Genomic DNA, 14184 nt, shown 5'->3' with positions numbered 1-14184 from the left:
TACTTTAGCCTTGACAAAAAAAGGGACTCCAGGATTCTACAGTATTGATCCCAAACACTGCAGCTTATACTGTGGTGTCCTGTGCAATTACCATAGCCTATATTTTATCCAGGAGGAACTGCTAGTTCTCTGAATAAAAACAAATCAAATTCATGCTACTTTTTACTACAGCAAGATGCTACACAGCCAATCTGACTGAGGCATCCAACCATTTCCATGTGTTATTATTAAACTTTTCATTTCCTCATTTTTATGCAAACAAAAAACCTCTTTTAAAAACATGCAGTGTTTTCAGTGTTAACTGATAAGACCAGTTGAGCTAAAAGGCAGCAAAACTTTTAAAGTGATCTCAACCTTTATCACTATACAACAAAACCTACTGAAATAATCAAAGAACAACATATCTATTAAAAACTACTCGACAAGAAAAGTTTGTAGCTCCCACACTACTTCAGTGCACAGTACTAACTAGAAACTTAACTCCATTCAGCATGTAGACATAAAAGTGCATTAGCTATTTTCTCTTTTTCTAAAAAGCAGAATGACACTGAGCCCATGAATAAATCCCTCTGATGCGTGAGGACATGAAAAGTATCTGAATCCATCGCCACTGTCTCTTGTGATTCAAAAATATATTCTGCCACATTACAGAGGCACACAATCTCTCCTCCCCAGCACAATATTCCTATTTCTCAGCCAAAAGTGGCATCTACATCTAGTTTTCACAAGGAGACATATACCTTCTGCTAAGGCTTCTTTAGTCTAGTTCCCAGTCTTCCTTAGTCCGGTGAGCAGTGCACTCCACCTCTCTTCAGATTCAGAGCACTATGAGAAATGCCTTGCAGACACCAAACAGTCCCCAGCTCATGCTCTCACTGAGCCAGCTTTCAGAGCTTCCGATTAGATAAGTGTGTTTCTAACTAAAACACAGCCACCGCCCCTTCACCTCCACTGCTCTTCAATCACTATCCAGCAGACACACCAAAAAGGAGAAAGAACAGATTCTTCTGCCTGTCCATTAGACACAGTCTAGCAGTCGCTGGGGCAGTCCATTGTGAAAAAAAGGAAAAGGGAAGGATATATTAATACTTAGTCCTGCCATTAGTGCAGGGGACTGGACTAGATGACCTGTCGAGGTCCCTTCCAGTCCCATAATTCTATATGCCCCGTGAAGACAGTACCATTCCTTGGTGTTCAAGTGTAATAATATGATGGTAGAACAACTCACCTTCAGAGAGAGGTGTTGGTTTAGACTGAAATCAGAGTCTGTGTGGGTTATTTAACAGTCTTTCCAGGGCTTCTGAGGAGTTTAAAAGGTTTGTGAACTCAACAGCACAGATAAAGTGCACTTTTCTAAGGTCGCACCAGTTTGAGATCATTTAGAAAATGTCCAGAAAGCCACTTTACTCCGAATGTCTTTTAAAAAATTGGCTGCTGGATAGACTTTCCTTTTAACCTCATTGTGGCAGTAGGAGCCACTCTTGTGTGTTACCTTACCCTTGACAGGGACAGTTATTTTACACTGGGATTCTACTCCAGTTGCTCAGCCAAATTCTAACTAAAGTGAGAAGAGTGAGGAAGAGCCCTGCTCAGTCAGGCACATATCCATGTATACTTGTATTTAGGCACATATCCATGTATACTTGTATTAGAGGAATTATTCAACAAAATGTTTTTCAGTGAAAAATGCTGAATTCGACCGAACCAAAACTTTGTGGAAATGTATCTGTTTCGACAAAACCTTTGTCAGGAAGGTATCACGGGTTCAGGGTGGAGCAACAGATGGCGCTATGCCCCCGAATTGCCTGATGGTTAGGCCCCTCACCTCAGATGTGGTAGACCCAGGTTCAAGTCTCTGATCTGAATCAAGCAGATGGAGAGACCATTGCTTGGTCTATAATCAAACAACCCAGGATCCATTCTACCCACCTCCATGATTGAGATGGCCGAATTAGAACAGACGACTGCTGTGTGCCTCTGTTGCTGAAGGTTTCCCAGCAGCCTGTGTCATTTATTTAGTATGCTCACAAAGCCCCATTTACTCTAATAGTAATAAACCAAATTGCAAACAAGGTAAATCACAGAATTAACACCACATGCTATCTTCCACCACCCATTTACGCTGCTCTTTGTTGCTTCTTTTCTCTGGGTTTGTATGTTCATTCAGACCACAAGCAATCTGGATCAGGGACTGTGTCTTTTCACACGCCTGAAAAGCACCCATCATATATTTGATGCTCTGGAAATTAAATAGCGATAGATTCCCTCACAAGTTTCCTTTCTTTTTATAAACCCAGAATACCTTAAGAAAACATCAGAGGCAACTAGGATGACCAGATAGCAAGTGTGAAAAATCGGGATGGGGTGGGGGGTAATAGGAGCCTATATAAGACAAAGGCCCAAATATCGGGACTGTCCCTATAAAAATCAGGACATCTGGTCACCCAAGAGGCAACACTTTAAAACTCCTTATATTCTCAATCTTTCCTTTGCAGCAACAAAATGCTTTGTATGCAAAAGCTGGATTTTTTTCATTTTAAAGCAAGACAAGCTTTGACTTGTCTTATTACTACTACATCGACAGCGCAGAAAGCAAAGGAGTACTTGTGGCACCTTAGAAACTAACTCAAATACATTTGTTAGTCTCTAAGGTGCCACAAGTACTCCTTTTCTTTTTGTGAATACAGACTAACACGGCTGTTACTCTGAAGCACAGAAAGCAATGCGCTTTGTGATATTAAATGGATGACTGCCATGAAAACAGCTCATCCAAACAGCACATGAAAGAGAAAGAAAAACAATGCATGAGTGTTTTTTTTTAAAGTTTCTGAATAGCATTTTCCATTGTTTTTACAGGATACACCTACATCAAAAACCCAAGCACTTATTTGTACTTACTAGGAAATGCCCATCTAGTGTAGAACTTAGATACTTAAGCACTTTTGAAAATGTTGTCCTAAGTGACTTAGGAGCCTAACTTCCATTTTCAAAAGTGACTTAGGCACTTAAGTCTTGTTAATAGTCAATGCACTTAAGTAGATAGATTACTTTACACATGAGACTATTCCCATTTAAATGTTGACAGACTCATAGCCTTAGACAATATTTCTTAAAACATGTCTTATTCTACTACCTCAATAACACTTCATATAAATACCAAGTATACTATTATTATTTATTTGTTAACTGAAGCAAACAATGGTCTTCAGAGGATCCTGTTTGAAACTCAGCTAAGAGGTTCTCCAAAGTCCATGAAATCAATGACCCTAGTTCAATCAGCATATGGAACCAAATACTTGGTTACGTAAATAAGACTCAGCAGAAAATTACTGGAATCATTGACAGCACACGCTTCTATGCTGGGGGTTGCGGCGGGGGCATGAGAGGGAAGGAACACTTTGGAGGAAACTGGTGGGAACCTCTTGCGTGTGAAGAGCTATTCCTTAGTATCATATTCTTCTCTTCAACAAGGACAACAAAAATTCTTTACACAACTCGAGCAGGCATTTCTCTTTACATTTCCAACGTCAGTGCATCTCTAAGCTGCTATCTGTCTAGGTATTTCGAGGTGTAGCATACAATAGATGATGGATTCCTGAATGCCAACTCATTAAATTAAGAGCATATTTCTGTATTAATACACACTGGTGTGCTTCTTGTTAAAATCCGGGGAGACTCAGCATAAACGGCCACATGGACCATAGTTGATAGGAACTTGGCCTTTCAAGCTGAAGTTAGATGAGCCTGTTGTGTCCTTGGCATTTCTCTCTTCAGGTTCATCTGTTAAGGGGCATTGTGCCATAACTTACAAGGTGGCGAACCAGTTTTAACAGCTCATAGGAGACAAGCAAATATAGATATAAAAAAGGAATAGTCTTCAGAATAAATGATGTGATACTTCCAGTGTCAAACAATCACCAAATGGGAAGGGTTGCTTCACCAATAGGGACTAGAGCCATACCCAGCTTTAGCCAGGAGAGATCACATGCCTGCTTTTTCTTTGAGACAGGGGATATTAAGTAAGCTCTGTTATAGAAATAAATGGATAGAGAAACCAGATGGTTCAGGGATTTGTTAACACATATGGAGCCTTTGATCATTACATCACCAGTTCAAATCCTGCTTGTAACAGTAGTGACCAAACGCACCAGCATGGCACTAGAGTAGGAGTCAGAAGACCCGGGTCTTACTATCAGTTCTGCTTTGTGACCTCAGGCAAGTCACTTCACTTGTGTGTTGCTTAGTTTCCCCTTTTGAAGAACTGAGATAATTACACTTACATCCTTTGTCAAAGGTTTTTTCCATGTACGGATGAAATACATGCACATGGACCCAATTGACTTTAATGGGCTTTGAGAGTTAAGTCTTATTATACGTGGTAGGTTATGCAAAATGAGTTGGGCCACAATCTTGCAAATATCTAAGCGCGTGCTCATGTGAGTAGAGTAACAGAAATGCCTAGGAGTTTGCAGAATCAGGCCTAAGATGTCAAGCTGGCATCTGTCACTGGCTAAGCTTTAAAACACTAAAGTTAAGAAAACTTTAAATTTAGTGGAAAGTCTATGTTTTTTTAAGGATCAATCCAAATTCCTTTCATACCATTATATCCTGATAAGGAAAGCTTTTCATTGGAGCTAACAGGAAATGAACCACTATTTTTGGGAAATCGCTCCTTTCTGATAGCAAAACCTGTGGAGGAATACTGACCTCTGTTGCCTTGACTACAACTCCACATATCCTTAATGTACACTACAATTTATGACTTCTTGTACATGCATTAGACATTGGATATTTATCATTTACAATGTTTATTGTGCAGGCTTCAGCTATCTGCTATTTGTCACAAGCAGTAAAGCTCAGAAGTATAAGCAAAATCTCTCTAGCTCAAACACATTACTTTTTTTCACCTCGCTCCTTTTTAGAGGATTTAGTGATTCAGATGGACAGCCTGGAAAAATGGGGTTCTTCATTTCACCACAGAATCAGAACACCAGCAGCTGTATCACTGCCTCCAACAATACACCTCAATCTCGACCTAAGAGATCAGTGCCAGGGGAAGGCTGGATATATTCAATCTCCCTCATCCATTCAGTACTTGGTCTCTACAGAGAAAGTCAAAGGTGCCTGTTAGTATGAGTGGGGGACGCGGCTTTCTGAAATGTGGTACAAAAGACTCCTTTAATTTTGGGTATCTCCATTTTTGAGTGCCAGATTTAAGACATCTAGGGCCTGATTTTCAGAGGTGTCGAGTACCCATGAGTCTGACAGTGTGGGCTGCAAGTCCTAGAAGTTTCTAAGCAGCACTCAAAATGGGTGGGCACTTTTAAAAATGTAGGCCCTGGTCACTGATGCCATCAAACTTGTTTAACAAAATGAGTTTTTATGCCATCCTTCTGTGCTCTTCCCATTTTACCGTAACCAGCTGTGAAGGAACAGTTACACTGTATCAAGTGCAACAAGAATTGGCAAAAAATAATGAGCTTTCCAAAGGGACAGCATACTGCCTATTGCTGCCAACTGATTCACTAGTGTGGTATGCATGTGTGATGGATGGTGGGTGACATTTCTCCTCTGCCTTTGCTACTTGCATCTTCAGTGGGATGAAATATAATATTCCTCCCAGATCACAGTATAATATACACCCTCCTTTTACAAAATAAACTGAAAGCTCTGTGGGGATCAATTCACCCACTTTTTGTTTTTAACTGGAAAAGACAAAATACTAGGTGCCTTTTCCCACTGGACAGATCTGGCTAGGCTGTTATGTCACAACCCTCAGTCTAATTGCTCATGCAAATGTGATGCTTTATGGAAAGAACAAGATTTGTATCCAGTCTGCGTCACAGGAAGCAGGAGACAACTCAACAGACTTTGCTCCCCTGAAAAAACCTCCAGGTCTTGCTTTTGCTGGGGGGAAAAAAATGCTGCTAAAGAAAACAGAGGGAAAATACTAATCTCTATTTGAAAAGGCTAAATCTAAATTTAACTATTAAATGGGATCTAGTGAGTAATTCACCCTCTCTAGATGAAGGAGTCATCAACTGCCCCTCTGCTCCAGGTCTATAATATTCTGCAAACCCTGGCACAAGGCTGCTCTAACTTGCACTGGCTGGAACAGCATCCTTTAATAGACACCAGTTTTAAAACAAACAAAAGGAAGTATTTTTTCCCACACAATGCACAGTCAACCTATGGAACTCCTTGCCAGAGGATGTTGTGAAGGCCAAGACTATAACAAGGTTCAAAAAAGAACTAGATAAGTTATGGAGGATAGGTCCATCAATGGCTATTAGCCAGGATGGGCAGGGATGCTGTCCCTAGGCTCTGTTTGCCAGAAGCTGGGAATGGGTGACGGGATGGATCATTTGATTACCTGTTCTATTCATTCCCTCTGGGGCACCTGCCAGTGGCCACTGTTGGCGGACAGAATACTGGGCTAGATGGACCTTTGGTCTGACCCAATATGGCTGTTCTTATGTTCTAGGAACCAATCTGCCAACTAGGGATTGCTGCTTTGGCCCCAGTCCCTGATCACATCTTTTCTGTGTCCCCAAACACTATCTCCCTGCCTGTAACCAGCCATGATACACCTGATGCAGGCAGGGGTTGCGGGGAGGGAAAAGGAGAAGACAGGGACACAGAGCTGTGTGAGCAAAAGCTATGCCCGGTTTATGTCAGCCCATGTTTCCCATAGGCTAGGAGAATTCTTATCAGCACCCCCGAGAACTGATTTAAGGGCATCATCCCCTTTAGAACAATGCTTTTCTAGCAGTGCAAAAGATCCTTAGCAGCAGCCAAGAATTTAGCCGAATCTTTCTGTTCAGCATCACTAATTAGTGTATCTAAACTGGTCAGTCACTCCATTTGAGTGCCATTGGTTGAGTGTTTTAATGCCCCTCAGTTTCTACAATGAGATTTGAAGAACTTTTTGTGGATTAACCAGGTTAATAAAATATACTGTAATGTGTTTAAGCCAAATCTCCTAATTGCAGACTGTGCATATGCCTCAGTTGGCAAGATATTACTACTTATTAAGTGAAGGTCTCCAGTTAGTCTCTCAGTCTAAGCCTTACTGACAGCAACCAGATATTAAAACTGATTTTAACAGATTAGGAAGGAGGTACAGCATACTTGTTGTTTGATTTTCATGGGCTATATAGGATTTTGATATTCGTTGCATACGAGGGGCTGCAGCTGCCCCCTGCTGTATTGCTACTAGTTATGCTACTGATATATTAGTACTGGATCAATGTCTGTGTCTATGTTGAAGCAAAACTTCCCCGGACTTACCAGAAACAACATGGTAACGGTAAAAAGTATTCAAAAGGTACACAAAACCCCAGCTTGAGTACATATGCTTAATGCTCCCACATATTCAAAAGGTCACTCAAATGGCTCTATATTTTTGCAAGGCTTTATGACTACTTAAGGCTTAGGCTGAATGGAAAATCTCTAACAGTACTTTGTCACACACGGAGCTCTAGAAAATGAAACGTGGTTTGGTGGCCCCAGCTCAACTTCCTCTTTGATTCCTGTTTCAGTTGAAAGTTATTTCCTATTTTCAATAATAAACATGCAGCCAAAGTCACAGTGAGAGAAACCAACCTCAGGAACAAAATTTGCATGGCCTTAGTGCTCTCCATCCTCCACAGCCAGACGCAAACAGAGTGAAAGCCAGGACTTCAACTTGCCCAGGTCGGGTACAGATGGACAGTTGAGGCCTGGCTGTGTTGAGCTTCTTAGCCACCATTTTCAAAGGAATTCATTCACTTATAGCACAGTTTAGCTCAAGCTACTCTGAGGTTCCTTCAGAAAGACAGGTTTCTTCTGAAGGATGATGCATTTTCAAGCCAAGATGATCTGAGCTCAAACTTCCCTTACACTCAGCCACTGCAGTAAAAGCAGCCTTTCTTGAACAATACAGAAGAAAGGGAGCTCATTCTTCCAAACTCTAGTTAGTCTCCAGCATCCTCCCCTATATTACTTTCGTCACAGTGCCATATCTCTTCTCACTAATTATCCAGCTGGGTCTCCAAAAGGATTATGCACATATTAGAAGGGAAGGAGACAAAGAGCCTGACTAATTGAATAAAGAAAAGATTTCATTTTAACAGAAGCAATGACAAGTGCTTGGAGTGCCCAAGCGTCTTCCGGCTCCCTTATGCGACGGCCGCCATCTTGGCCAACGCACCAGCGATTGAACCAGAGGCCTCCAGTGCTAAAAGTTGAACCGTGCTTCAGTTAGAGCTGTAACAGACTCAACCTCTGCCGATCAGGGAAGAGAGATAACAGCACCCTCACCAGTGGGTTACAACTGCATTCATCTCTGCGGCTGTACGACTCTGTCGACACTATGAACTAGGGCTGCGTTTCCCTGGCTTGTGTACATGTATTCATGCTAGCTCTTACCAAGCTAGAAACAGAAGCGTGGCTGTCGTGGCACAGGCGGTGGCGACATGGCTGACCCAGTTTCAGGTGGGTTTGTACTCAGTACGGCTCAGCTGTGCCTCTGTGGCTGCTACCCATGCCCCTGTGGCTACACTGCTATTTATAGGAGCTCACACTGTAGATGCAGCCTAAAGGGCAGACGTTTTGTTACTCATCGGAACTGCATGACCAGGTCCTCGTACACTCTTCCAAAAACACACCACTGGTTGGAATTCTTTGCCCTCTTTCTTGCACCAACTAACTTTGCAAAGTAAAATCAAGCACATTTTCGGGTAATGTGAAATATTAAGCGATGCTGAAGCTAAAGATGAACCCAAGCCATGTACTTCAGATCAGGAACTGAATCCTAATCTAAACCAGTTCTCTCTTTACACAGAATCTAGTCTCCTAAATGGATCCATGGAGTCAGGAATCAATTTTGCCTCTCATATCTAAACAGTAGCATGCCCTGCACTGGAGAGGGTCCTCTGAATTTTTGGTAGAGTTCCACCACCAAGCATCTCTACAATTATATGGAGAGCTCCGTGCCAAAGTATAAGGACCACAACTCTAAGGGCCATCAATCATTGCCAATGAGAGACTAAGATCAATTTTAGCAGAAAGGGGATGTGTCTCTAACAAGAGTCACCCAGATCTGATTGAGGAGCATGCTGAGGACATACTCCCCTTTATATAGTCAATGACTCAGGAGAAGGGATACTTTGTGTGGAAATCCTGGCTTCTGTTTGTGCCTTCTCATACCTAAATTATTTAACTTCCTCAAGAATATTCCTCCCTTTCATGTTCTCAGTATCATGCATATAACCTTATCCCAATCTCCTCTCTTCCAAAAAATAGAAACCTAGTGTTCCTACCCCTCTTCACAGCTGTCAACTAGAAAACATTTATTATCCCCATATGTTTCAAAGTAGCAGCCGTGTTAGTCTGTATCTGCAAAAAGAACAGAAGTACTTGTGGCACCTTAGAGACTAACACATTTATTAGAGCATAACCTATAAATTATTTTATGATATAAACAAATGTATCTCCTTCAGTACTTTTTCTAATCCTCACCCCAGCTACCCAGGATGCTCCAGACGTATACTCAACACCGACTTTGTGCAGTACCATACAAAAAAATCATCTCACTGACATCTCCACAGAAACCAAGGCAATCAGTTCTCCCCTACACATTTCCCAGTGGCTAGAATTTTTCCAAAGCACTTAGCAACAAGCTAACTCTGCTCCCATTGAAGTCAATAGCAAAAATCCCACGGAACAAATTCTTTGTGTACCCTGCAGTCTGGTGAATAAACCCAGCGATTAAGCAATAGATTATATATTACTTACCTCTAGGACCTTCCCAGTGATGAACTGGTGACACGCTTCACATTTGACCCCAAAGAGAACCTGGTAGTCCTTTTCACAATAAGGAGCACCATCCCTGAAATAAAATATCCAGAAGGTACAAGTTACAATGAAGCTTGTATTCTTCCCTTGTCCCTAGTGGAAATTCCCATTGACAGCAATAGGCGAATGGGGAAGAAACCAAGCTAGCTATTTTGCAGCTCAAATGAATTGGCATTACAGTTAGCACCATTTAGGATCAGCATTTAAATTGCCATCGAGAATAAAGGAGAGACATTCAAGCACAAATGTGCACATTGTGGGACAGATCCTCTGCTGGTGTCAATGGGTGTAAAATCAACTGAGCTATGCCCCTTTACACGAGATGAGGATCCGACCCTTTGTCAACATTCTATCATACACGTGCACGACCCTGCTGCACCTCAATCCATTTCAGTAAATAAATCCTTCGTCATCTTTATAGCGTATAAACAGACACATCTGAGCATCAGTGGCATCATGAAGGTTCAAAAGGGAGGTGGGCAGTGCTATCTTTGTATGACTGAGGAATGAATTAGAAACACCTTGGCCAGTTTAAAGAATTTACACAGTATCAGGCACCACCTTACAAGTTCCTTTGTTTAATTAGTCATAGATGTCAGCCTGCTTATATGTGCGCCCACTAAAACAAGTGATGAAAGGTTTGCATGTATCTAGTGTCCCTATATTTTTTCTCCCCTGCTATAGGTTTGAAAGGGGTCTGGCTAGACTCCCTTCATCTTGCGGCTAAAGCACTCACTCTCTCTGATTTTTCTCCCTTGCCTTGGTATGCTCCTAACTTTCTTCTTCATTAGTTCCTAATCCGGGGAAGGTAAACACAGTGTCAGGTCAATCACATCAGTGTGTCTGGTCTTTGTTCTAGCACAGTGAGAGACGGGCTGTTTCTTTCTTTCTTTCTTCTCAAGTTCACAACTTGAAAATAACTGGACAAAATGATGGAAAAGCTGTGCCTTGGAAACACAACAGGGGAGGTCACACAACCCTCTCCTTGACCAGAAAAAGACTTGCAACCGTCCTGCTCATAGTATTTATTTTGCTAACTACTGTTAAATCACTGTTTTTCTTTACTTGCTCCAGCCAGTTTACAGGTAAAAATTTCCCTCGGGTCCCAATTCTGATATTCTGCTCCTACTAGGAGTGAGGATTTCAGTGCACATAGTGATGGGCAACGGGGCATGGACATTTTTTTACGGAGGGGGTCTAGAATTAAAAAAAGAATAGCTGTTCAATGACTAAATTTGTCCACGTTTAATAAAGTGAGAAAAGCTCCATGTGTTCCAAACTCATTGTCTCCTTTATCTATTATTGAGATTCTTAAAATTTTGGGCGAGGGAGTCTATAGTCCACCCCCCAACCCATGGCCTCCATTGTCTACCCCATGAATGATCAGCACGTGCCAACAGACCAGGTTTTCAGAAGTGCAATTTGCCCAACAGATTGGAAAAGCAGAATTTGGCTGCATTATACTTTTGGAAAGTAAGGATGGATTTCATGCCAGGCAACAGAAAAGACATAGGCAGCTGCTTACTTGCTGATGTATTCCCCAGTCAGGACCTTGCCACAGGCCTTGCACTTGAAGCATCCCAGGTGCCATTGCTTATCCAGTGCAAGTAGCGCTTGGCCATTTTTTATCTCTCTCCCACAGCCAGCACAATCTGCAAATAAATAAATATGTACATTCACTGTCAGTGAGTTAGTTTTATTAATCTTCATTAACCTACCTAACGAACACCACTCCTAGGTTAGCTAGAAGGGATCATTACAAAGCAATGCAAGACACCTACATTCCCATAGTGGTCAGCCCCCCCCCCCCCCCCGCCAGGTTGCAGCCCAGGGAACAAGGAACCGCAGATGCTTTCTCCTCCATAACAAGCATACCTAAGAATAGTACAGAAGGCACTGTCACACCTTTGGTAATGATGATTTGCAGCCAGCCCTGCAGATTTTATTAGGAATTAACAAAATACGCGTTCACTCACAAGAATGTCTTCAAGAGGAGCCACCATTTATTTGTTTTTGCTATCAGCAAAGTCTCTGTTGCTTAAAGAAAGCCACACATAGTAGGCATAGACTGGCTACTTCTAATCTAAAATTAGATCAGTAGTCATTCTCAGGCTTTCCCTCCTCCAGATGGCAGCAAAGCACTAAACGTTAAATGGGTTCTTGGTAGGGAGCAAACTTTCAAAGGTTCAGGAGTGGTAAGAGACACATTTTTACAGCTATCAGAGTAACAGCCGTGTTAGTCTGTATTCGCAAAAAGAAAAGGAGGACTTGTGGCACCTTAGAGACTATCCAATTTATTTGAGCATAAGTTTTCGTGAGCTACAGCTCACTTCATCGGATGCATACTGTGGAAAATACAGAAGACGTTTTTATACACACAGACCATGAAAAAAATGGGTGTTTATCACTACAAAAGGTTTTCTCTCCCCCCCTAGTTCTCTCCTCTAGTTTTTACAGCTAGATAACATAACAAAGGCTTTGGCAATAATTGCAGTATAATAGGACGTATCCACCTCTGTACATAAGGAAAGGAACAACTCCCATAGGCATTCCTTGTGCATAAAAAAGGACTTCAGTTCTATGTTTGGAGTCAACATTGAACACTGATATATTGAGATCCTTTGATGGCAGGAATCAAGCAAAGAGAGCCCCAGGCAACGGCACTCAATGCCCTTTATTTCTGAGATGCCATGGTGTTTCATATCACCTTGTAGATCTCTGGCTCAGGGTTGCCTTTCCACTCCAATTCAAAATAGTCAAAGCTTTCCCTATAAGGGGCACCACAGTGGGCGCTGACATTTAAAGAAAATGACATGCTGGGGCCCAGTGAAGAGTTGCAGACTTCCCCCAGGTGCAATTTTGGTGAAGGAAGGCTCACAAGAGTAAGAATGATAGAGAAACCTGACAAACACAGGGAAAGCTGCAGGGAAGGAAAGAGACCTAAACTATATTGGAGGGTGCTGTGATCTAACTTAACACCTTAAACACCCTGAGCTGAATGTCACATCCTCACAATGACATCAAGCTGTTGAACACGAGTGTCATTAATAGAATAATGAAAACAGTTCAGCCCAATCACTGCAGCTGAAAGAATATCTACCCAATCAGTTAAACTCTTGATCTCTAGGCATCTCAAAAAGGTCATTGATCTTCAGTGTGCAAGCTCAGTAGATAGAGGATGCCTGAGAAATCCCAACCAACTCTCACAGTGGTAGTTTTACCCCAGTGTAAATCCACGCCTGCAATGAGGTTACTCCAGATTTATGCCGGCAAAAGTGAGAGGAGAATCAGGCCCCATGTCACTGAAATGGACTATTAACTTTCTGGATAATAGTCCACACAAAGGAAAACACCAAACAGATGCTGGACACTGTTACCATCCAGAAGGTGAGTGAGAGAGAGGTGGGCAGGGGAGTTTGGGACTGCTGTAAGATTCTTACATGGTAACGCGTATGTCTGAGCATCCTGATGTTGTGTTGCAAAGACATGCAACATCAAGATGACTTTGCCCCAGAGGACAAAGTGTAAGGAGTGGAACCAGGAGAAGACACCACGGAAATGACAAACTGATGGCCAGTAACTGTTCCCTCCAATTCTCTATGCCATTTATCTGCCACCCCATAAACCTGAATCAGCTTCCTCGAGCTTTAATGTACAAATGCTACTCATTTATCACCCCTTATTTTTAACCAGCAGTTCTAGCTTTTTCATCCTTCCGGAGGCTGGATAAAGCAAAACTCTCAGATTGTATTGTTCCTATCCTAGCACTGCACTAGACTTGCAGTAAGTTTTTATTATTAATATTATTATCATCATCATCAGTATAAGAAGAAGAAAATCCATTCTGCCCAATTAAGCAGAATGCTGAGATGTTCTGACCACAGTGAAGACAATAGGCATTACAGGTGCTTGGCAGTGCTCAGGTTCAGGCCCCTTCAGATTACGGAAACATTTGAAATATAGTGTTGTCAGTATAAAAGAACAACAAATGCATTTCATACTTATCTGGAACTTTCCCTCTGCAGATCCCAAAGTGCTTTATAAAGGTGAGTGAGCATCATTAGCTCTATTCATCTGATGCCACAGAGCTGTTGAGTGACTTGGCTAAGGTCACAGTGAGCTAATAGCCTGTGCTGTCCTACTAGACTATAGTTGCCCTGTTAACAGAAACATTTATTTCCCCTGGTGAAACAGCTGGTTGTAAATACAGAAAGCTGGCAATTCTCACTCAGATAGTACTTGAATAGAAAGGAGATAAATACAGACTAGGTTCAGGGCAGGAAACCATTTGTTCAAGAGAATTCTACAAACAAACGCCACTCACTCGCTAGTGCCTGTGTAACATAT

The 14184-nt window shown here is 41.9% G+C and overlaps 1 protein-coding gene across 8 annotated transcripts in view; it reads right to left on the bottom strand.

The window, feature by feature from the left end:
* Positions 1 to 14184, bottom strand: part of ABLIM1 (actin binding LIM protein 1) — a 321669-nt gene that overhangs the window by 109062 nt on the left and 198423 nt on the right. For all 8 annotated transcript variants that reach the window (XM_084634868.1, XM_084634873.1, XM_084634874.1 and 5 more), the window contains exons 5-6: positions 11363 to 11489; positions 9778 to 9871 (exon numbers count right to left, since the gene is read on the bottom strand). In XM_084634868.1, the coding sequence (XP_084490994.1) occupies positions 9778 to 9871; positions 11363 to 11489 (221 nt within the window). The remainder of the gene's footprint in view (positions 1 to 9777; positions 9872 to 11362; positions 11490 to 14184) is intronic.

This window comes from Lepidochelys olivacea (genome assembly GCF_965140295.1).
Source record: "Lepidochelys olivacea isolate rLepOli2 genome assembly, chromosome: 7".
In the NCBI taxonomy this organism is placed as follows: domain Eukaryota; kingdom Metazoa; phylum Chordata; order Testudines; family Cheloniidae; genus Lepidochelys; species Lepidochelys olivacea.
Note: the sequence above shows the minus strand (reverse complement) of the source record. Positions and strands in the feature narration are given on the sequence as shown.